This window comes from Mizuhopecten yessoensis, unplaced genomic scaffold (assembly GCF_002113885.1).
Source record: "Mizuhopecten yessoensis strain PY_sf001 unplaced genomic scaffold, ASM211388v2 scaffold9561, whole genome shotgun sequence".
Classification (NCBI taxonomy): Eukaryota; Metazoa; Mollusca; class Bivalvia; order Pectinida; family Pectinidae; genus Mizuhopecten; species Mizuhopecten yessoensis.
Window position 1 is genome coordinate 5,537 of NW_018408109.1, and position 22,729 is coordinate 28,265.

Below are 22,729 nucleotides of genomic sequence, written 5' to 3' on the forward strand. Positions count from 1 at the left end.
ATCAAAAAAGGGTAACGGAGACTCACTCACTTCCATAGTATAACGAATAGAATGGTGCAAAGAATTAGGACCATTAAATAACTCATCTTCACACAAGTCAGCTGGCCATATGATGAAACAATCATCTAGAAAACGTAGAATTATTTTTTTTCAACATATTCGTTCAATAACATTGTATAAAGTTTCCTCTAGAAACCCTAATACCAGGGTTGGATATGTAGGGGCCCCTTATATATATATATATATATTAATAAAAAAATGTTTATTAATATATATATATTCATGCAGTTTAAGTTTTTATGCTTAAGCATGGATTGTATGCTCAAACCAACTTTCTGGTAACTCTCTTAAATCTTTTCAAACGATATAAAAGTCAAATGTAAACATTTTATTTTATTATTAATATATAAACGGAAAGAGAGACCTGGACACAAATTCCATTCTTCAGCATAAGAACAGGCTTCTGAATACGGGCCCATGAATATGTTTTAACTTTACGGAGTAATGCAGTAAAAATGTTATATCTGCTCCTTGCATTTTCATACATATAAGTACAATAAATACATCAAGAGGATTTTACGCATCTCAGATTTGCATTGGAAAGGCGTTTACGTTCTCATAGGAGCCAGTGCCAAATAAAGACATTTCGGCGGTGTCCCCCTAAGTATCAATTTTGATACTGAAGGTCATATTTTAAGATGTAGGTCACAGTGACATTATTAGCTCACCTACTCATGGTGCGATGTCCGTCCGTCCGTCCGTCCGTCCGTCCTCGTCCGTTAACTTTTCCTTTGAACAACTTCTTCTGAAGAACGGACAGGCCTAGAGTCATGATATTTGGCTGAAAGCTTTGTTGGAAGGAGCCTGACAAAGTTTGGGAACGAAAATGACGTTGACCTACTTTCAAGGTCACAGGGGTCAAATATGTCAAAATGTTCAAACGACTTCTAAGGAACTAAAATATATAGAATCTTCATATTTGGCTGATGGCTTCCTGAGATGGAGCCCAACAAAGTTTGAGAATGAAAATGACCTTGACCTTCTTTCAAGGTCACAGGGGTCAAATATGTCGATCACTTCAAACGACTTCTGAAGAACTGAAAGGTATAGAATCTTCATATTTCATTGATGGCTTTCTGGGATTGAGCCAAACAAAGTTTGAGAACAAAAATGACCTTGACGTACTTTCAAGGTCACAGCGGTCAAATATGTCAAACAATAAAAATGACTTCTTCTGAAAAACTAAAAATAATATAATCTTCCAATTTGGCTGGTAGTTTCCTGGGATGGAGCTCAACAAAGTTTGATAGCGAAAATGACCTTGACCTACTTTCAAGATCACATGGGTCAAATGTGTCAAACACTTGATACGACTTCTTCTGAAGAACTGAAAGGTATAGAATATTTATATTTGGTTGGTGGCTTCCTGGGATAGAGCCCAACAAAGTGTGAGAATGAAAATTAGTTTGACCTACTTTCAAGGTCACAGGGGTCAAATATATAAAATGCTTCAAATGACTTCTCCTGAAGAACTGAAAGGTATAGAATCTTTATATTTGGTTAATGGCTTCCTGGGATAAAGCCCAACAATGTGTGAGAACGAAAATGACCTAGGCCAACTTTTAAGGTCACAGGGGTCAAATGTGTCAAACACTTCAAACGACTTCTTCTGAATAACTGAAAAGTATAGAATCTTCATATTTGGCTGATGGCTTTTTGAAATGGATCCAACAAAGTTTGAGAATGAGAATGAAAATGACCTTGACCTTCTTTCAAGGTCACAGGGATCAAATGTGTCTAATGCTTAAAACGACTTCTTCTGAAGAACTGAAAGGTATAGAATCTTTATATTTGGTTGATAGCTTCCTGGGTTAGAGCCCAACAAAGTGTGAGAACAAAAATGACATAGACCAACTTTCAAGGTCACAGGGGTCAAATATATAAAATGCTTCAAATGACTTCTCCTGGAGAACTGAAAGGTATAGAATCTTTATATTTGGTTGATAGCTTCCTGGGTTAGAGCCCAACAAAGTGTGAGAACAAAAATGACATAGACCAACTTTCAAGGTCACAGGGATCAAATGTGTCTAATGCTTAAAACGACTTCTTCTGAAAAACTGAAAGGTATAGAAGCTAAATATTTGGCTGGTAGCTTCCTGGAAGGAGCCCTACAAAGTTTGAGAATGAAGATGACTTTGACCCACTTTCAAGGTCACAGGGGTCAAATATGTCAAAAACATCAAATGACTTCTTCTGAAGAACTAAAAGGTATAGAATCTTCATATTTGGCTGATTGCTTCCTGGGATGGAGCTCACCAAAGTTTGCGAATGAAAATGACCTCAACCTACTTTAGAGGTTACAGAGGTCAACAACATTTTAAAGGATTTGTTCTCGAGAACTAAAAGGAATGGATTCATAAGATTTGGCTGGTAGCTTTTTGGAATAGAGCTCACCAATTTGAGAAGGAAAATGACATTGACCTACTTACAAATTTCTTTTAATATAGGTCAAAGTGGATCACAATTACCTCATTAGGTTGAAAATACATTTTTGTACTTAACCCAATATCATTTTCCGGATAGCGGCGATTTTAATTCGATTGGGTTAATGATTGAATGACTTTAAGTAGACGCTTCATACGTTTTAATGAGGGATTGCGTTTACCATGTCATAAATTACAATGTGTTAGGCTACATATATTTCTTTTTAAAACAACAACAAATGAAGTATGTCCTCCCAAGAAATAGATGTTCATGAAGAAATTAATTAATAAGGAAAAGATTCGGCATTTATTCGTTACTAACTCACGTCTCTTAAGCCTGATGATGACTGAATGTTCATATGTTCCAGATAATCTAGTTTGAAAACTAATATCGGCAGACAAGCGTTTTATTGATTTTCCATACTCCTCGGACATAATATCTAATTACACTCCCTACTGAGTGGAGTGGGAGGTATATACTAATCACTTTGTCAGTGCGTCAGTCTGTGTACAATATATCAAACAAACCCATTAACAAATTAAGTTAATTTATATTTATCCTAACGTATGGTAGCATGGAGTTATATTCCTCGTTAGATTCCGGTGGTGAACGGTCAAGGTCACATGATCAAGACAACGGGCAAATCGTTATCACGGTAAAAGAGAAAGGAATTTCTACGTGAACCATCGGGCACTTTGCTGTTATTTAAATAGTAAATAAATATCTAACAGACCGACGAAAATTTAATGGATAAGCAGCATGTCGTAACGCCGCTTGTTTTTTTCATCGATAATTACCGACAAAGTCACCTGATCAATCATAAAAATCATTCGGATTGATATGTCACGACTGTGCTTTGACCATCAATGCACTGTAAAGTTTGATTGGTGTAGCACTAAAAACTACCTTAACGCAAAAACTTAATGTTGATGGAGATGCTGACAAAGTTAATGGACCATGAAAGATTGTAGGCCGCATCCAGTATTTGATGCATGAGTTGAGATGCACTACCTTAGATGCATCCATGGTGCAAGTTAGGTTTGTCTAGCACTTTAGAGTTTCAGAGAAACTAACTTAAACGCAAAAACTTGATGTTGATGGAGATGCTGACAAAGTCAATTTACTATGAAAGATTGTAGGCCGCATCCAGTATTTGATGCATGAGTTGAGATGTACTACCTTAGATGCATCTATGGTGCTAGTTAGGTTTGTCTAACACTTTAGTTTCAGAGAAACTAACTTAAACACAAAAGCTTAATGTTGATGGAAATGGTGTCAAAGTCAATGGGCCATAAAAGGAAGGCCGCATTCAGCATCTGATAGATCGGTTCAGATGTACTACCTCGGATGCACCTATGGTCCAAGTGCGGTTGGTCAAGCACGTATTTCATGACGCCGCCGCGGTCGCCGGAAAAGCAACACCTTATTCTCGCTTCCGCTACTTCGTGGCGGCGAGACCAAATGCACGTCTAAAAACGCCGAAGCAATTAAACCTAGAGTGATACTATAAAACAGAAATAGAACATCGACATTCGAGGCTATCATAAGGACATGGCGTTCGTGAGATTGTATGGCGTGAAATTATGACCATCCGGCTGTTATTTGTAAAAGAATATCCCTTATTTTTGGCATTCCATTCGTTCATAAAATATTTATCGGATTCAATACCAGATGTCTGTACAAGATTTCAACGTGATGAAGTGAGAGAATATTGAAAAGATTAGAGCGAAAGTACTATTGGTCGTATATAAACACCAAGTATTTACGATTAATCATGAAAAATATTCTATTTCTGATCAGACGGTGAAAGAATGCAAATACGAAACCGATTGAAGCATTTTACGATCTCCGATACGACTTGCGGAAAAACGAATCCAATCACCAAGGTATAGATTGTTATTAATGAGTTTGCAGTAAGGTTGTTCAAAATCTGTTTAGCTAAACGCATCGTAGACTTTTCAAAAATGTTAAAAAAATCAACAATAAAAAACAACAAAAAAAAATCCGTGATTTGTGACCGTTCTGAGTCTTTATATTTCGCCTCGTTTTTGATTTCGATCTTTTTTTAAAAATCCTGGATACTGATTGTGTAAATTTTCGTAGCCGATTAGTTTTATTTACAAGATAAGCTGACCAATAATTTCACCATTTTTTTCGTAAACATTTGTATTCTGTACATCACCATTAATTATTTGGAAGAATATCGTTACTTTTCTAGATCAAACTGCCTGATGTGCAGTTTATATCCTCGGCAACATTTACAGGGAAGGCTATAGCTGTAATTAAAAAGACATGATGCATTTATTATTTTGATTATTAGGGTTAACGATCATTTGCTATACCGTATATGTTTCAATGGCTAACTAAAACGGCAGTAAAATGTATTAGTTTGAATGGCTACCATTTGACATGTGTTTTTCTTGATTAAGGTATAGGTTTTTGGGTACAAGTTCTTTAGGATAATGGGTCATATCTTATACAAACGTATGTACAACTAGGCATCAGAGTTGTACGTTTAGACTATTTGTATTTCGCGGTTAAGTCTGGATACATTCATATGTGTTCATCTTTTCATTATAGTTAACGTAATCAGGTTAATTGAGTTGTCTGATTTATGGATTTTAAATTAGCTGTTCAAGCATAAATAACCATGTATTTTATGTGTTCCGTTTGTTACGGCACGGGTTCTCATCCTGCTCAGAAATTGTGCTAAACTTGCTTCCTCCGCAATACAATTTCTCACCCCTGCACGGTTTTTCACCCGAGTGAGAAAACGTGCAAAACTGGCGGACATGGGTTTCACGGTTACTCGCAAGCCACAATCTCTGCCTCCGTTTCTTCATTGTCACACTGTGGGGTTATGATAAACAGATATTTATAAGAGGTGGTTTGCACGTAGTTTTTTAGCTGGCATGACTAATTCAATAGGAATGCCCCGTTTATTTTTGTTTGCCTGCTTTTGTAAGTGAAGCCGCTTAAGTTTAGAAACGATTTACATTTGCATGGCATCATCAAAAGACAACCTACTTGAAAGCGGTGTCGTTGATTGGACTTTAAATGACATGCACCACGAGACACAATTCTTAGCAAATCAGCACGCGTCAAAACGCTGTTCCAGTTATTGAACAAATCTGTGCAGATTACCGATAAGACGGGAATTTTATTTTTTTTAATTTAATTTTCAACGGCTTTAAACGCTAGCACGCATTATGGCGTTTGCTTGCAAAGCTTTGTCATTCAAATAGATCATAAATGCCATACAAAAACTTTTCAATGCTTAATTATTAACAGTTACGCTGCCTTAATTGTGGCTTACCTTAGACATACACTTTGTTTTGCGGCGTATAAGAAGGCAAAATTGATCTGCTTGTCCCCATTGCAACACTTCGTATCTAGATTTACCTGAAATTCCGTACGATTTTAACTTCACCATAAGACCTCTATTATGCCAAACCCTATCAAAAGCTTTAAATATGTCACAGATTACATCACATGTATGTTTTCTTTCATCAAGTGCAATACATGATTGGTGATAAATATCAATGAGTTGATACACTGTTGAATTGCTATGCATAAAACCAGACTGTTATTTGTAAAAAGAAAAACATCTATAAAGAAGCTGTGCAAATGGTTTCAAAATCACTCTTTCAAAACTTTACCAACAGTGGACAGCAATGAAATCGGTATATAGTTCGAAGGAAAATGTCTGTCACCCTATTTTAGCAATGGCATGATATAAGCTAATTTTAATTTATTTGGGGAAAAATCCCTGTTAATGAGGACATATTAAAAATTATTTCGAGGGGAGTACAAGCAGTGTGAGCATTATTTCTTAGCAAATGGTGGCTGATTCATTCCCCACCCGAGGTCTTGCCGAGCTTCAATATCTGTAGAACATCACGTATTTCAGTTGAATTTAATCTAATTGAACTAATTTGATTGTCAGTTTTTGGCTCAATAATCGGAACATCAGTGTTACTGTCATCTACTCTAGTAATGCTACCAAACTTTTTTTTTATTTGTTTATTTTCAAAGTATTTTTCACATTACAATAACATATACATTTCATTATACATAATGAATTCCACTTTCACACATACTTTCATACTAATTAATATTGCTCTTTTTGTAAGTGGTACTTTATTTTTTTGTAATGTTATATTAGAAAGGAAGGAAAATCAGATAAGAGAAACAAGAAAACAAAGAAATAGAGGAAATAAAGATAGGTAAATGGACAGAAAGAAAGACAGACAGACAGACGGAAAGATAGAAAGACAAGAGGAGAAGTACCAGTATTAAACAAACCAATTTAAAGGATAGAAGTCTGGTAATATATAGGTGTCAGTAGTTAAGATAATACCTTGAATGTTTAAATTTTGTCTCTTTTTTTTCAAATAAATTTAAATTAGATCAAACATATAAACAATCGGCAAAATGTAGGTTTAGGAAATATCAATAAGCCTTTTCCATTTTTTCCACTCATTCTGGAAGTTAATGAGATATATTTCGTCTTTACTATTTGCAATATATTTTTGAATACTGTAATGTTCTTTAATTGAAGTTTTAATTCCTTGTATAGATAAAGGCACTTTAAGACATCTTGCCTTGTATTTATACTGTTTTATTATTAAAATAATACTATTGTCACTTTTATTAAGTCCGTTATAGTTATAAAAACCAAAAAGAAATGTTTGTTTATTATAATCAAATGGAATAATCAATGCATCTAATAAAAATTCAAAATTTTGTAAAAGATGTTGTACTTTGTCACATTCCCATAATACATGCTCTATTGTCTCTATTTCTAGTTTACACAGTGTACAGTAAGGGCTATCTACTATTCCTGCCTTAAACAAATATGCATTAGTTGTCAAAATGTGCTGATTAATTCTGTACTGGAACCACTGTAATTTAGTATTTTTCGTAATTTTAAATGGCATTTTACATATTTTTTCCAAACTTCATCATCAAATAGTATCATTTTTACAAAATAAGCTATAAAAATCTCTTATCCCCTTTTTGTTTTTCAAAAACATTTCTATATTAATTGGTAAAAATGGATAGTTAACCTCTACATTTGACATATCTTGTTGTATAATATACTCTCTAATGACAGTAATTAGACGCTGGTATCGTAAAATGTTTGTATTAATATCATAAATCTTTTTGAATTCTTGAAATGTGTAAAAAGCATAGGTATTTATGTCTCTGATTAGATGTTCAATTACAATTATTCCTTTATTGTACCATTCCCTGTAAAATATACTTCTATTTTCTATTGAAATATTTTTGTTATACCAGATGGGCATTTTGAACTTACTGCTAGGGGACTTATATTTTTCAATAATTTTTCTCCATGCCCTAAATACATCAATCCAAAATAGATTTTTTAGTTTTATTTTTACATTTTGAAATGTAATCAGTTCCACAATTTGCCAGAATGTTTTTATCACAATATAATTTTAAAATCACTTGCCATTTACCAGAATTCATATATAACCTCCTAACCCACGTTAATTTTAACGAGTCAATAAACGACTGTACATGTAACATTTTAAGACCCCCTTTTATATAATCTTTAACAATGACATCTCTCTTAGCTTTATCTATTTTAATTTTCCACAGAAAATTAAAAAGCTCTATATTTATTTTTTTAAGAAAACAATCATCTGGATTTGGTAAAGAGATAAAAAGGTGATTGAATTGTGAAATTAATAATGATTTTATGATATTATCCTACCAACAGGAGTCAATAAATAATACTACCAAAATAGTTATTTAATAATTCAGCTTTATCTTCACCTCTAGTAACTATATCATTAGTAATATGATAGATTTAGGTAGGTATTGGTAGCGACGTATCAGACGTTTTTAGTTAAACCTTTAATAAAATTCCAACAATACTTAGAATCATAAGATGAGTAACCATCAATAATATCATAAACGTTTTCATCAAAAGTAACACGTCCGTGCTTTTTCGTTATTAACTTTTTTCGCTGGATTTTAATTTATTAATATATAGGAGACGTTTGGTTGACCACGCAATTTTATACAACCTCTCTCCAATTCCCAAGGTTTTTTTTCTAAGTTCAGAGGTCATCCATGGTTTATCATTAGGTTTTTTATTTACTTTTTAGGAATACATTAATTGGCAATCGTTAAAAAATGTCCGTAAAACGATCACAGGCTAAATTAACCGAGTCACAATTATAAAAAATATCAATCCAATAATGATTAGATATAAGTTCATTGAATTTTCAAAGTTTGCACTCTATAGACTGGTTTAAAAAGACAAGGAAGATTAATGGAAGCAGTACAACCATCGTGGTCATTAAATGTTCTATCAACAGAAAGTACAGACGAGTCAATGCAAAATATAGAGTCGGATAAAAGTATACGATCTCGTAAGCTAGATCTAATACGTCCAGAACGAGTAGGATCTTTTACAACATTAGTAAGTGATAAGGAGTTAATGATGTCAAAAAGAACCTGATTATTTGAAGCATTGAAGAAGTCAACATTGAGGTCCCTTGTTACGACTTCATTAGGAAAGATATCTAGCGCATTGTTTATAGATGACCTTAAATTTTGCAAAAATAGTAGGATAGAATTTTCTGATCTATAAGCTGTTGCAACAATGTAAGTCGAGTGGGGTAGGATATTTTTTGTCCATATTACCCCATCACCAGGGTATTCCAATTCTGGTAAACGATCGACTTTCAAAAGATTATTTTTATATACCAAAATACCCCACCCCCGCAAAATTTCTATCAATTCGAAAGGCAGAAGGAAAATCATCAATGCATAAATCATCAGTAGTAACCCCCTGATCATCTAAATGAGTTTCAGTTAGATGCACAATGTCGTTTTCATCACTATGTCTCAATGCAGTCTAATTTATGTCTAACACTCCTAATAATTATATGAAATATAGAAAGGTCGCCAACTCTCGGGCAAGGATTGGGCTCAACATCCATATGATGTGATAATAGCATTAACAAAATGATTGAAAACTCGAAATATCTGAAAAACGAAATCGATATAATATTTAACTGAATAATTAACTAAGAAAGATAACTATGCAATTGGTGGAGTACTTTAAACCAAGAATTAAACCAAAACAAAAGAATCTGCTGATCCATGAGAAATTTGACCCACTGATCCCGTAATGATGGATGAAACTTGAGTAGGGGTCGGCGGTGAGGTACCTTGTGAAACGCCTTAGAGAGTCTAATAGGAGCATGTCGATTTAGTAGTTTTTATTTAGGCTCATAACAAGAACTTCTACGATAAGGATAAGTTTCGCAGGATCGCTGTTACCTTAGTTAGAGATGATGCGGTGGTGGTAAAAATGGTCCATTAGGCTGCTGTGTACGATGTGGTCCATTAACTTGCTGCATACAGATGTCAGGGACACCGGTCTGTAGTTGTTGGCCTTGTGTTTGTCCCCCTTCTGGTATCTTGGCGTAATGTACGCTTTCCTACAGTATTTGGGGACAGAACCGCTGCTGATGGATGACTGGATCACCATGGTCAGCATTGGGGATATTGATTGTGCGGTCAGTTTCAGGAGACGTGCTGGTATGTCATCTTACACTGTTGCTTTCTTCCCTATATGTTTTGGAGGAGTTAAATGACACCTGATTGTGATGTTGGGGGACTCGGCTACGGTGCGCGGTCCCATATCTGGTAGATAGCGGTGATTCTCTTGGTTGAAAGCGGAACAGAATCTCCGACTTCATCTTGGGGTCAATTATAAGTAGGCCATCCTTCTTCAGGGGAGACATTCCTAACATGTCTGTCCGCTTTCTCTTGATGTCGGACCAGAGCCGCAAGCACTTTCCGTCATCGCTTGTCATTAGGTCATTGAGGTATGCACTGTGTGTTGATCTGTATTCCTGCTGTACCTTGCGTTTGAAATCATCGTAAGAATTGTACTTGCTGCCCCCAATTGCATGATGGTAAGAGGCGACTAAATTTGGTACCTTATCTCTTCTTTCCTTTCTAAATAACTTGCTTCTTCCTAATGTCTCCCTTGACAATGCCTCACTTTTGGCCATTTGTTGAGCGTTCGCCCCTGTGAGGAAGGCTTTGGGTTCTGTCCCCTGGCCGAGACATACCAAAGTCTTTAAAAATGGTAGTTTATACTCCTGCTTAACGCTCAGCAAATTAGGAGTGGGACGACTGGTTCGCCCGTTGTCAGTATAATGTGACCGGGTGGGGCGTCCTGCTGGGTGTCTTCGGCAGNAACAAACAAACAAGCGTTTGAAATCCCAGTACCGTTCCCAGACCTTGCGTTTCCCAGTCGGCCTGGCCTTGTTGAACGCTCTCTGCTTCCTCCTCGACAGACGTTTGATGTTCCTGGTGATACATGGCTGACTTCATCTGCTTGATGTCATCTTCGATGCTACCAAGTCAAGGAGTTCGTCACAAGAGATTTTAAACTTGCTCCATAACCTGTTAACATCGTCACTTGGATTGGATGATTCTAGGAAGTCGCTTGATAGTCAGTCTTATGTGTCCTGTATCAGCTAAGAGTCCAAATTGTCCCACGAGTAGATTTTACGCTTTGCGTCGGGACGTTGGTATGGGACGATTTGTGAGGAATGCATCCAAGATGTTGGAGCCATGTGTGGGGAAGTCAACAAGTTTGGAAAGCTTTAATCTTGAGTTTGGAAAACATTTTTTGTCCGTTCACATATATGTCAAACGAATCTGAAATAAATATGGTTACCTTGTTACTACTGGATATTCAAAGCTGGTCAAGGTAATTGATTTAAACAAACATATTCATGTGTTATCTAAGCAAGCGGCAAGCGACAGAAACTGTCACTCTATTCCTTGATATCACTAATTCAAACTTATTTGATGACGGACTAATGTTTTCCTTCGACACTTGGTTATTTAAATTAAAAAAACTCGGAGAGAGTGGATATAAAAGCATCGTTGAGAGGTATTGGGTAGCGGTGGCCATTGATGGGCATGGTCTTTTATGCGAGTGTGTTGATTCCGCGATGCACTTACACATATTGTTGGCGTAGTCCGTGTCATTATTGGTAGGTCGGTTAACACCCATGATGAGAGTACTTGAGCTGATGTGGCATGTAACGCTGGTTGTCACAGACTCGGTGCCATAGTTGTTAACGTCAACGCTAGTAAATCGAGTGTCATCCTAGCGGCTAACAGCAATTCGCCGTAACTAGTACTCCGGTCTTTGCAGGCCACTACATGGTGGCTGCTGGAAAAAGCTCTGAGCTGTAGATGTCTGTTTTAAGCCATTTATCGGTGTCAACTGTGATATCTGGGTCTACACTATCAATCGAATTACCAAGCTGCTCTTTTTTGTAACATATACTTTGAAAGTTTATGGTGAGCATTGTTGATGGTATTTGTATGGTTCTTTGTTCTTACGGGGGAGGAACGGTGGGGATGGGCCAGGGGGTGTTGCCTTATTTGTCCGAACTTTACCGAGGGTGTGGCTTCTGGAGAGGTCCTTGTCATTATGGAACCATAGAACGAAGTGTGCACCTTGAATACTGCTGCTGGTCATCATATTCTACTAATAGTTTGTCAGCAGTTTCTGTCGGATACCTTATTTGAGCGTCCTGTTTGTTGATAACAGCCTGTAAAAGAAGCAATGCCTCTTCTACCTTATTTTCCGAGTGAGGCGCAGAACTTACCGCGAGGGCCTGAGCGATAGCACGATCTACTGCTGGCTTCATGGAATTAAGTGACAGGTTCGAATCTATAGAACTTTGCGAGGGTGGGAGCCAGAGTTTCCGCGAATTTATTTAGAAGTTCAGGTGAGAACATGATTGATGTAGCAGCTTTGGATGACATATCAGATGGGTAGAATTTAGAGTGGTCACTACTCATCGTGTTTTCGTCCATAAGCTGGTGGTGATCTTAAGGAGAGGTGAAAACCAGAGCTTCTTCGGGAGTAATAGCTCAAAGTGAGGTAGATTCAGAGTTTATAGAGCAACGTACCTGAGTGAGGACCCTTTATACCGGTTTAACTGGCTATAGATAGAATCCAGGTACGCGTACATGTAGAGTTAATGTATACAACTTATCTTCGTTAGGGCAAACTTGATTTTGGTTGCCGGGTTTTTGCTTGCCGCCGGCATGCTACATTCAAGCGAGGCGGCATACTTGCAATATGGCCGACACAAGTCACAATGATGATGTTGTTGTGGCTTTTACTTGCGTCGAAGAGTTATTAGACGAAGATTAAGATGAAGCAATGCTCGCACTGTCAACAGGATGTCTGTCAATGATGTACTATTGCAAGCTTATTTAATGAAAATGAATATCATTACATTTATAATTACTTATCACACCGACTTCTTACACACTTGTTTACAAATAAATCATTGAATCATTTAAAAAAATATACGTTGGAGGAGACCATCCTTCCTTTTTGTTTGCTATGGATTTTTATATTGGGCCACAAGCATCAACATTAAACTAAAAATACTTTTTATACATCGGCCCCGCCAACGCACACACACACACACACACACACACACACACACACATACACACACACACACACACACACTCTCTCTCTCTCTCTCATTTATAATAAAATCACAAAATGTCACAAAATGTCACAAAATGTCACAAATTTCTTTCTTCATGTATTAGAAGTGCTTCACTTTGAATAGAATATTGGACACTACATCCTCCTCGGCCATTTTCCAAACCGCATTATGCGGCTGAAATGTTCTTTCGACAAAAGTTACTTATATGTACGAATGTAATAAAAATGAAAGCACATTCAATTTACATTTTTGATGTGGCAGAATAGATATAATCAACATATATTCGGATATTATGTGGTGTAGATAATTCGGTTCCAAAATAATTGTCAGGCTGGACAATCGTCAATTATTGTCATTTTCTCATTCTCTTTATACACATAAAACACGCACATTCATTCACTATATCTTAAAGGTTCTGGGGTTTTTTCACCGTAAACATCTACACTTTGATGTGAGGTGACACAATACAGACGTACATATTTCCAAGTCATTACATTTACCTGAAACATAATAATTCTAGGTTTCCCATAATGTCATAAAAGCTATGTTATCATTTAAAGGTGTCTAGTATATGCATCGAAATTTTGGCAAAACCACTTATAACGTTTACCAAGTATAGCTAACGGTTTCGATTTCATCTCAATTTCTTTGGTATATTTTCAGATCCAGAAATCAACGCCATAAAACGGTCATCTACCTCAAAAGTACAGTTCCCCAGTATTTACCAGACACGTTCACGCGCTTTTTCAGAATGTCCCCACAGTGCGTTGAAGTTCTCCTTCAGCATTTTGCTACGTGTTGGCAGTTAGAACGTAGACTTTATTAGGGGGTCGTATGCAAGTTCACTCTGAAAAAGGCGGTATTGATGACAACCAAAGAAACTGTCCTTAAATTAGTGACACGTTTAGTGTAACAGAATTTACATTTTTGAAATATAAAAAAGGGTTATAGGTGCCTATATGTGATGTGTAGATATAGATATAATTTCCCAAACATAATTGGAGCAGTGGATGGCTCTCATATTACAATGAATCTACGTCATCCAATCGCTGGTTCTATTCTGCAGTTTACAAGGTGTTTGAAAGCAAGACGTACAGTTCAGGAACATAAATATTGGATGGCCTGGACGTGTACACGATGCTACGCAATTCTCAGTTGTGGTCGTCAAGGGATGCTCTGTGTCACCAAAGCCGGTACCATATCCTAGGTGATGGAGCCTATACCATAAGGAGATGGCTACTTGGCCCATTTTAGCATACGGCGAATATCACAGATCAGCAGAAATACTACAATAAATATTTCTCGTCAAAGAGACAAGTTATAGAACGTGCTGTTGGCCTTATTAAAGGTCGATTTAGGAGAACGCGTCTTATCACCATAAAAAGTATTGAAGGTGCTTGCAGATGCATGCAGCTTGAGTTTTGCACAATATGTGTATCGACTTATGGACACCTTAGCAGGCACACAGGACAACGATGATCAGCCCCAGAAAGGTATTCATGAGGGTACTCTGGCGGGTAAATTGAAAAGGCCAGAGCTTTGACCAATGAACGTTCACATTGAATGCAAGTTTGGGGGAATTGCCCATCATACTTGCTGATTTACAATCTGTTATCACATAACTGACCCATTTTACTATGTCATACGGCCATGTCATAAATATGGTATTACACATGTGTAATAAAACCTTAAGGTGCTACAATTGGTCAAAACCGTGAGAACATATTCCTTCGCCGCTACAAAAGTTTGAACTTTAGTAACTTATTTTTGTCTGAAATAGTTCTATGTTTTTGCTTTTAAATGAATTCGAAATGTCTATTTTGTCATTATTATTTTCATTGCATTTAGAATTGTTCTTTATTTAAAATAATTAATCTGGAACTACTTTGCACCGCGCGGAAAGACAATAATGTGATCGGAGTGCTTTATTTTTGACCTCTTAAAGAGTCAGCTGATACATGTAACACATAATTGTGTTTGAAGTTACTTTTCAAATTATGATGTAATGTGATAAATAGAATCTTACATTCGTGTCAATGTCATATTGAAGTTATTAAACTCGTTCAATAAATTCAATTTGACATGGACACTCGTCTTAGATCCTCTATATATGAATTCACATATTGTCCGATGGTGAACTTGTGTAGTTGCATGTTTCCACTAAGTGATTCTGTCAATAAACAGTTCATGTGCTTTAAAAACACAGGACTATTTAAGTTTTCAGTTCATGATTTCATATCAACGATCTTAGATAATCGCATTAGAAAACCAATTATTGGTAGGTTTTGACAAATTCTGTAACACTCCGATGAGACTATTAAAGGTTGCCATTTTTCTGCATGACGTCGCTTTCCTTCCTATCTCATCACAGAAGGCTCATGTCGGATTAGTTCTTTTTAAAACACAACAGACTATTTAAATTTTCAGTTCATGATTTCATATCAACGATCTTAGATAATCGCATTAGATACACTCCGATGAGACTATTAAAGGTTGCTATTTTTTCTGCATGACGTCGATTTCCTTCCTATCTCATCACAGAAAGCTCATGTCGGATTAGTTCTTTGAAGTCGACCTCCTGTCCGCTCTTTCTTTATTTACTTGCAGGCCGTCCTTTCACAAGATTAAATAATGTGGAAATATTACAGAACAAGAATTATCCAATGTAATTGTCTTTCTTTATTCAGGATTAAGAAAACCTTTAGTTTGTTTGTCAGATTCATTTCTTATATCAAATGAAAACATACTAGTTACCACTAGACATCAGGAAAATTCTATTATTAGCCTTTAGCAACTAAGATGACAAGATTTATTAATAAACATTTCATGACAACATTATGTTTTATTAAACAGAATGTAGTCTTTAGCAATTTTGATAACATTTGCACAAGATTTATTAATAAACATTTCATGACAACATTATGTTTTATTAAACGGAATGTCGGGATGCCTAGGGGTCGGATCTGACAGATTTAATCAGTGATATTGTATCAAGTACATTCTAAAATCTATATCTATTTCCAGACAAAACAGTGGGAGGATATTCAGTGAAAACTCATAACGTATGTCAAATCTGACAGTGTAATTATATTCGACCAATCATCAATAAGAATGACAAAAACCAATGCAAACCTTTCTTACCTGCTGATTGTGGGCCTATCCTCTCGGTGTCATCACTTTCAGGTTCTGCAATCACATTTTACGAAATAGATATGTAGTACGCAATGTATCATTAAAATCTTGCGAGAGCTTCCAGTTTGAAAGCAGTGGACGGTTTCTGTTTATTTTAGCGAGACTGTCGATCAAGATTGAAAAATTGTCACGGAAATAATTAATCTATTATTTAATGTGATTGGAAAAAACATTATGATTCATTTTATCACATGACTTTTTCTTTCATTTCCGTGTGTGTAACAGAGCTGTCTCGGCAAAGAAGACGAGGCAGTTCACTTGTTTTTATTACACATCATGTTGTTAATCATATTTTTGTACAGGGGTGCTGCAACTCTCTCAAACATCATGCTCTCATACTGTCAGTTGTGTCGTTTAACACGAAAATAGGCTTAACATTTGATACAATATCTGTAGCAGTTAATTTACACTATATCGTTATGATAACGGTAGTACAGTATTAGCCTAGTACTACAGTATAGTACTAATAATATATTTTAACAGTAATCAATTATTTACATACCTAAGAGTAGTAGTTATAATTATTTCCCTAGAAGTAGAAGTTATCTCCCTTGGATAAAGCGTTGCTACAGTAGTGAAGGTTTAAGAACAAATATTTTCGTGGCCAAAGCTACAAGATTGTCTGACATGAACGTCTTTCGCGCTCCCTTTTATACCTTTCTCACATGATCACATGATCCATCTCAACCAATCAAATCGCTTCTCACATCAACTCTCACAAAAGGTTCCTCTCCCTCTCGCATTATAAATCTAGTATTAACAAAGTTACAATTTCCTAACACGTGTCCTCTTTCTGTCCTTATTCTTATAATTATAATTAAAAGTGATTAAATCAGTGAGGAAAAGCTAAAACACAAAACTCATAAAAAGCAAACACTTTCGGTCTCAGTTTGTCTCGCAAGAATAGCAGACGACATGCGTAATGTAACACAAAAATGGCGCCATAAGGCTAGAAAGATAGTTTTAATGATTATTACTATCATAATAAATCTTTAACATTTCACGTATAATTAAACTTGTAGATAATATTTAAATATCAGCAACATTCATATGATTTTATCATCTAGCTTATAAATAGACACAGAATTTCTTTTTCAAGGCCTAGCTTTACATTACATTCCAATCAGCAACTCACTTCCGGTTTACAAGCAGCTTCACACTGGCTAAATATAAGCAACAATTCAACAAGTTCTCGATGGCGGTTCGATATAAAAGGTATGTTAAAACGATGATAGAATATACCGCGTCTCGGTGTCCTTACTTTCTTCTAGTAATGTCCTAAAATATATATGTCGACAGTACTCCCTTGCATTACGTAGTTGATCCAGTTCTTCACATAAACTGGTTGATCGACAGTTCTTCACTTAAGAAGTAGAAGTTTTAAATAACTAGTGGCATGCTTGTTTGTTCACTACACTATTTCATGTCCAGGTGTGTATGATAGGGAAATTCCACCTGAGAGTATTTTAAATTTGGTACAACCCGAGGCTTTGCCGACGGTTTTACCAAATTTGAAAATATCAAGGGTGGAATTTCCCTATCCTTCACCCTTGGGCATTAAAAAGTATTTTTCTATCATTCCAACTACCAGAATAAGCTCAGAAACCACGAAATTGGGTTTGGACTGGCTACCATTTTAAAAATATCAATTTTCCCCCAAAGCTTTTTTGACAAAAAACAAATTCGTCAGCGAGATTTAGCATACCTCATATTTGCAAACATAGTTTGCGCAAAAAAAAAACTCATCTTTCTAACGTGTACGTTAAATATATCGTTAAAGGTTTTGATTTCATCACGTTGCCTTTTCCGCATTGCGCCATCGGTGTTTTCCCCAAATTCGTGACGTCACGTCATTGTTGAGCCATTGTGATGTCATGTCATGTCATGTAAAATGTGGTGTAGGATTAATAGAATATTCCCCTACCCTGAGGGTGTGACAGAGAAATCTCCAACCCGAGGGGTGATGATTTTCTGTTGTCTGTGTAAGACAACTAAAAAAAATCATCCCGAGGGTTAGAGATTTCTCTGTTAAACCCTTAAGGTAGGGGATGAATATTTTTCTCCCATCCTATTATTTCAGTCAAAACTCCACCGACAGTAGCGTAAACAAAAAACACATGTGGAGTATGAATATCGTCATTCACTTTTGATGACGTCACAATTACCGGTGACGCATTTTAATGACGTCACAATTGAACACGTGCTAATCGGCACGAACTGATCTTTCACGGCTAAAAAGGGAGACACACCTGTGAAAGGTGGGAGAAAGAAATGTCCTACCCCTTTCTTACCCTGGACAGCTCTATCTTATACACACGGAAATGAGAGAATAACCCGTGATAACGCTACACATCGTTATGGATAGCTAGGTAGTACGATGTCTTGGCTGACTTGGCTATAGGCGCCCATACAAATATTTACATTTTCTCAGCAAGTTCCTTCCTTTCTCCTCCGTCTCCCTCTTCTATTCCCTCACTCCATACTTTATCCCTTCTTATGATTTCCCCACCATTTCTTCGTCTGCTGGATAACCGAACTACTCGGTAGTGAAGTGGACGTAAAACCAATCAATCAATCAGCAAGTTCCTGTATGAGCACACTAACATAAGAAATTGCGTTCATAGCAATTGGATCGGCGTCGTTTCGGAGCTTCTCCTCCCGCCTCGATTAACACTAGACAACCACTAGAGGCAAACAATTTGATGACGTAAGGCTGTTACAGGACTCTCGCTTGCACTGACGACATAAACACTTCAATATCGGAAATATAAGGGAATATCTATATTCAGCTCAATGATAAGTAAAAATTTAGAATGTAAATATAAGGATTGAACGGAATTTCTTCAATGTTCATGCCGGCATGAACACAAATCGGTTACATACATATTTACCATGTAGTCCTAGAGAATATGTATGTAATGTCTTTGCGTTCATACCGGCATGAAATTGAAAAAAGAAATCTTATGTTTGATATTGCGTTTTTTCGTATTGCAGAGTTATCTGCTCTTGTGAACAGGTATTGATTGTTACGTTATTAGTTTGTGCGAGAACATTAAATTACGTCATTTTCTCAAAAGATTATGACGTTACTCTCACAAACAAATGACGTAACAATTAATACCTGCTCACAAGATCAGATAACTATGCAATACGAAAAGACGGAATAGACTGTATTTGTTATAAATCAAATCCTCCCAAAACATCAATACTTTTTCTAAAAAAGGGGATATAGCTATATTGACATTCATCTAATTTTAAGCTCACATGGTCCGAAGGACCATAGTGAGCTTATTCCGTGGCGCAGCGTCCGTCGTCCGTCGTCCGTCGTCGTCGTCCGTCGTCAACTTTTTCTTTAAACCCTATCTCCTCCTAAACGCAAAAGAGGATTTCAACCAAATTTGGTCTGAAGCGTCACTTGGGGAGGGCAAACATTTCTTAAATAAATGAGGCCAGGGGGGCAGGGCCCTGAAGGGGAACTTAGCTAAATTTGCTTTAAAACGCATCCCCTCCTAAACAACAGAGAGGATTTTAACCAAATTTAGTTTGAGGCATCAGTAGGGGTGGGCAATCATTTCTTAAATAAATGAGGTTGGTTCGACCCCTGAGGCCAGGGGGGCAGGGCCCTGAAGGGGAACTTAGCTAAATTTGCTTTAAAACGCATCTCATCCTAAACAACAGAGAGGATTTTAACCAAATTTAGTTTGAGGCATCAGTAGGGATGGGCAATCATTTCTTAAATAAATGAGGTTGGTTTGACCCCTGAGGCCAGGGGGGCGGGGCCCTGAACTAAATTTGCTTTAAAACACAGCTCCTGCTTAACGCCAGAGAGGATTTCAACCAATAATTTCCTAAATAAATGGGACTGGTTTGATATTTGACCCCTGGGGCTAGGAAGACCGAGCCCCAAAGAGGAAAATTATCTCATATTTTGCTTTAAGACGCTAATATCCCCTAATTGCCTAAGTGGATTGTACAAAATTTGGTCAAAAACATTATTGATAAAGAACAAACATTTCTTAATTGAATGAGGTTGATTTGACCCCTGCGGTCCTAAGAAATGGTACAGTCAGATAATAGATTATCATATTCTATGGTGTAGTTTTCATAAATTGTTAAAAATTGGTCTCTAGGTTTATAAAAGCTTATAGTTGAATGAAAATCAAAGTATTGTCTAATTACACCCTGTAATATGACATATTAATTATTTCAAAATCTGTCAACATTGCAACTCAATGGAGGCCTCTGATTAGTTGAAAGTCAGATATTGTGGTCCCAGTTGGGTAAGAACATAGATTTTGTCTGGTTTTGAGGAAATTTCATATAAAGATGTACTAATGCATTCAGTTGTAATGACTTAAATATAAAACCAGGTGAGCGATACAGGTCCAATGGACCTCTTGTATTCTTTGCACATGAAAATGGGACTGTGCACGTGTGAATAGTGCAAGTATATGGTAGGTGCTACCGGAGTACGTCATTTAGGCGACACCCAAAGAGTGTTTTCGGTATCTTAAGTATTAAACTATTAAACATCAAGTATGTTCAAAATTAAATATCTCATTTACCCTGACCTTTTTATAATAAGATATATTTTTTGAATTCTTATATTATTCTTACCATTCCAATTCATTAGTCGCCATTTTGTGTACCACTCTACCTGTCTCTCCAGTCCGGCGAAACTTCTTGTCCAACGGCACGTGCCGAACTTGCTCGCGCATTTAAGGGACATCATCAAGTTGTAGTACCGTCGGTAACCGGCAATACTGGCACGCCAGAATGAAGTTTTAGTGCCGGCAATACTGACACGCCAGAATCAAGTTGTGGTGCCGGCAATACTGGCCCGCCAGAATCAAGTTGTAGTGCCGGCAATACTGGCACACCAGAATCAAGTTGTGGTGCCGGCAATAATGGCACGCCAGAATCAAGTTGTGGTGCCGGCAATACTGACACGCCAGAATCAAGTTTTGGTGCCGGCAATACTGGCACGCCAGAATCAAGTTGTAGTGCCGGCAATACTGGCACGCCAGAATCAAGTTGTGTTGCCGGCAATACTGGCACGCCAGAATCAGGTTGTGGTGCCGGAAATACTGACACGCCAGAATCAAATTGTAGTACCGGCAATACTGGCACGCCAGAATCAAGTGGTGGTGCCGGCAATACTGACACGCCAGCATCTAGTTGTAGTGCCATACTGGCACGCCAGAATCAAGTTGTGGTGCCGGCAATACTGGCACACCAGAATTAAATTGTGGTGCCGGCAATACTGACACGCCAGCATCAAGTTGTAGTGCCATACTGGCACGCCAGAATCAAGTTGTGGTGCCGGCAATACTGACACGCAAGAATCAAGTTGTAGTGCCGGCGATACTAGCACGCCAGAATCAAGTTGTAGTGCCGGCAATACTGGCACGCCAGAATTAAATTGTGGTGCCGGCAATACTGGCACGCCAGAATCAAGTTGTGGTGCCGGCAATACTGGCACGCAAGAATCAAGTTGTGGTGCCGAAAATACTGGCACGCCAGAATCAAGTTGTGGTGCCGGCGAAACTGACACGCCATAATCAAGTTGTAGTGCCGGCAATACTGGCACGCCAGAATCAAGTTGAAGTGCCGGCAATACTTGCACGCCAGAATCAAGTTGTGGTGGCGGCGAAACTGACACGCCATAATCAAGTTGTAGTGCCGGCAATACTGGCATGTCAGAATCAAGTTGCGGTGCCGGCAATACTGACACGCCAGAATCAAGTTGCAGTGCCGGCAATACTGGCACGTCAGAAACAAGTTGTGGTGCCGGCAATACTGACACGCCAGAATCAAGTTGTAATGCCGGCAATACTGACACGCCAGAATCAAGGTGTAGTGCCGGCAATACTGGCACGCCAGAAGCAAGTTGTAGTGCCGGCAATACTGGCACGCCAAAATCAAGTTGTGGTGTCGGCAATACTGGCACGCCAGAATCAAGGTGTAGTGCCGGCAATACTGGCACGCCAGAATCTTGTTGTGGTGCCGGCAATAATGACACGCCAAAATCAAGTTGTGGTGCAGGCAATACTGGCACGCCAGAATCATGTTGTAGTGCCGGCAATACTGACACGCCAAAATCAAGTTGTGGTGCCGGCAATAATGGCACGCCAGAATCAAGTTGTAGTGCCGTCAATACTGGCACGCCAGAATCAAGTTGTAGTGCCGGCAATACTGGCACGCCAGAATCAAGTTGTAGTGGCGGCAATACTGGCACGCCAGAATCAAGTTCGTCCTTAGTCTCTTGTGCATCGTTGACAGCAAACACTTAAAAGAAATATGTCCTAGAAATATGGATTTGTTTTTTTAAATCACCACACGAGAAGCACCGCCCACCTTCGCTTGACCATCACGTGATCTCTAAAAATGGTGTTTTACCTACTTTGGAACTTATAACACCTGTGCAAAGTTTGGGAAAGAATTGTCCTGATGTGTATCTCTGTATGTTATTGCAGGAAGCGACTAAAGCAGAACTCCTTCCAATGGGA

At 37.6% G+C, this 22,729-nt stretch overlaps 1 protein-coding gene across 1 annotated transcript; it reads left to right on the top strand.

Annotated features, from left to right (window-relative positions):
* Window positions 1–21,916: 21,916 nt before the first annotated feature.
* Window positions 21,917–22,513, top strand: LOC110458367 (loricrin-like). Its single transcript, XM_021510035.1, has one exon. It carries the CDS (start codon window positions 21,917–21,919, stop codon window positions 22,511–22,513), a length of 597 nt encoding a protein of 198 aa, XP_021365710.1.
* Window positions 22,514–22,729: the final 216 nt, after the last annotated feature.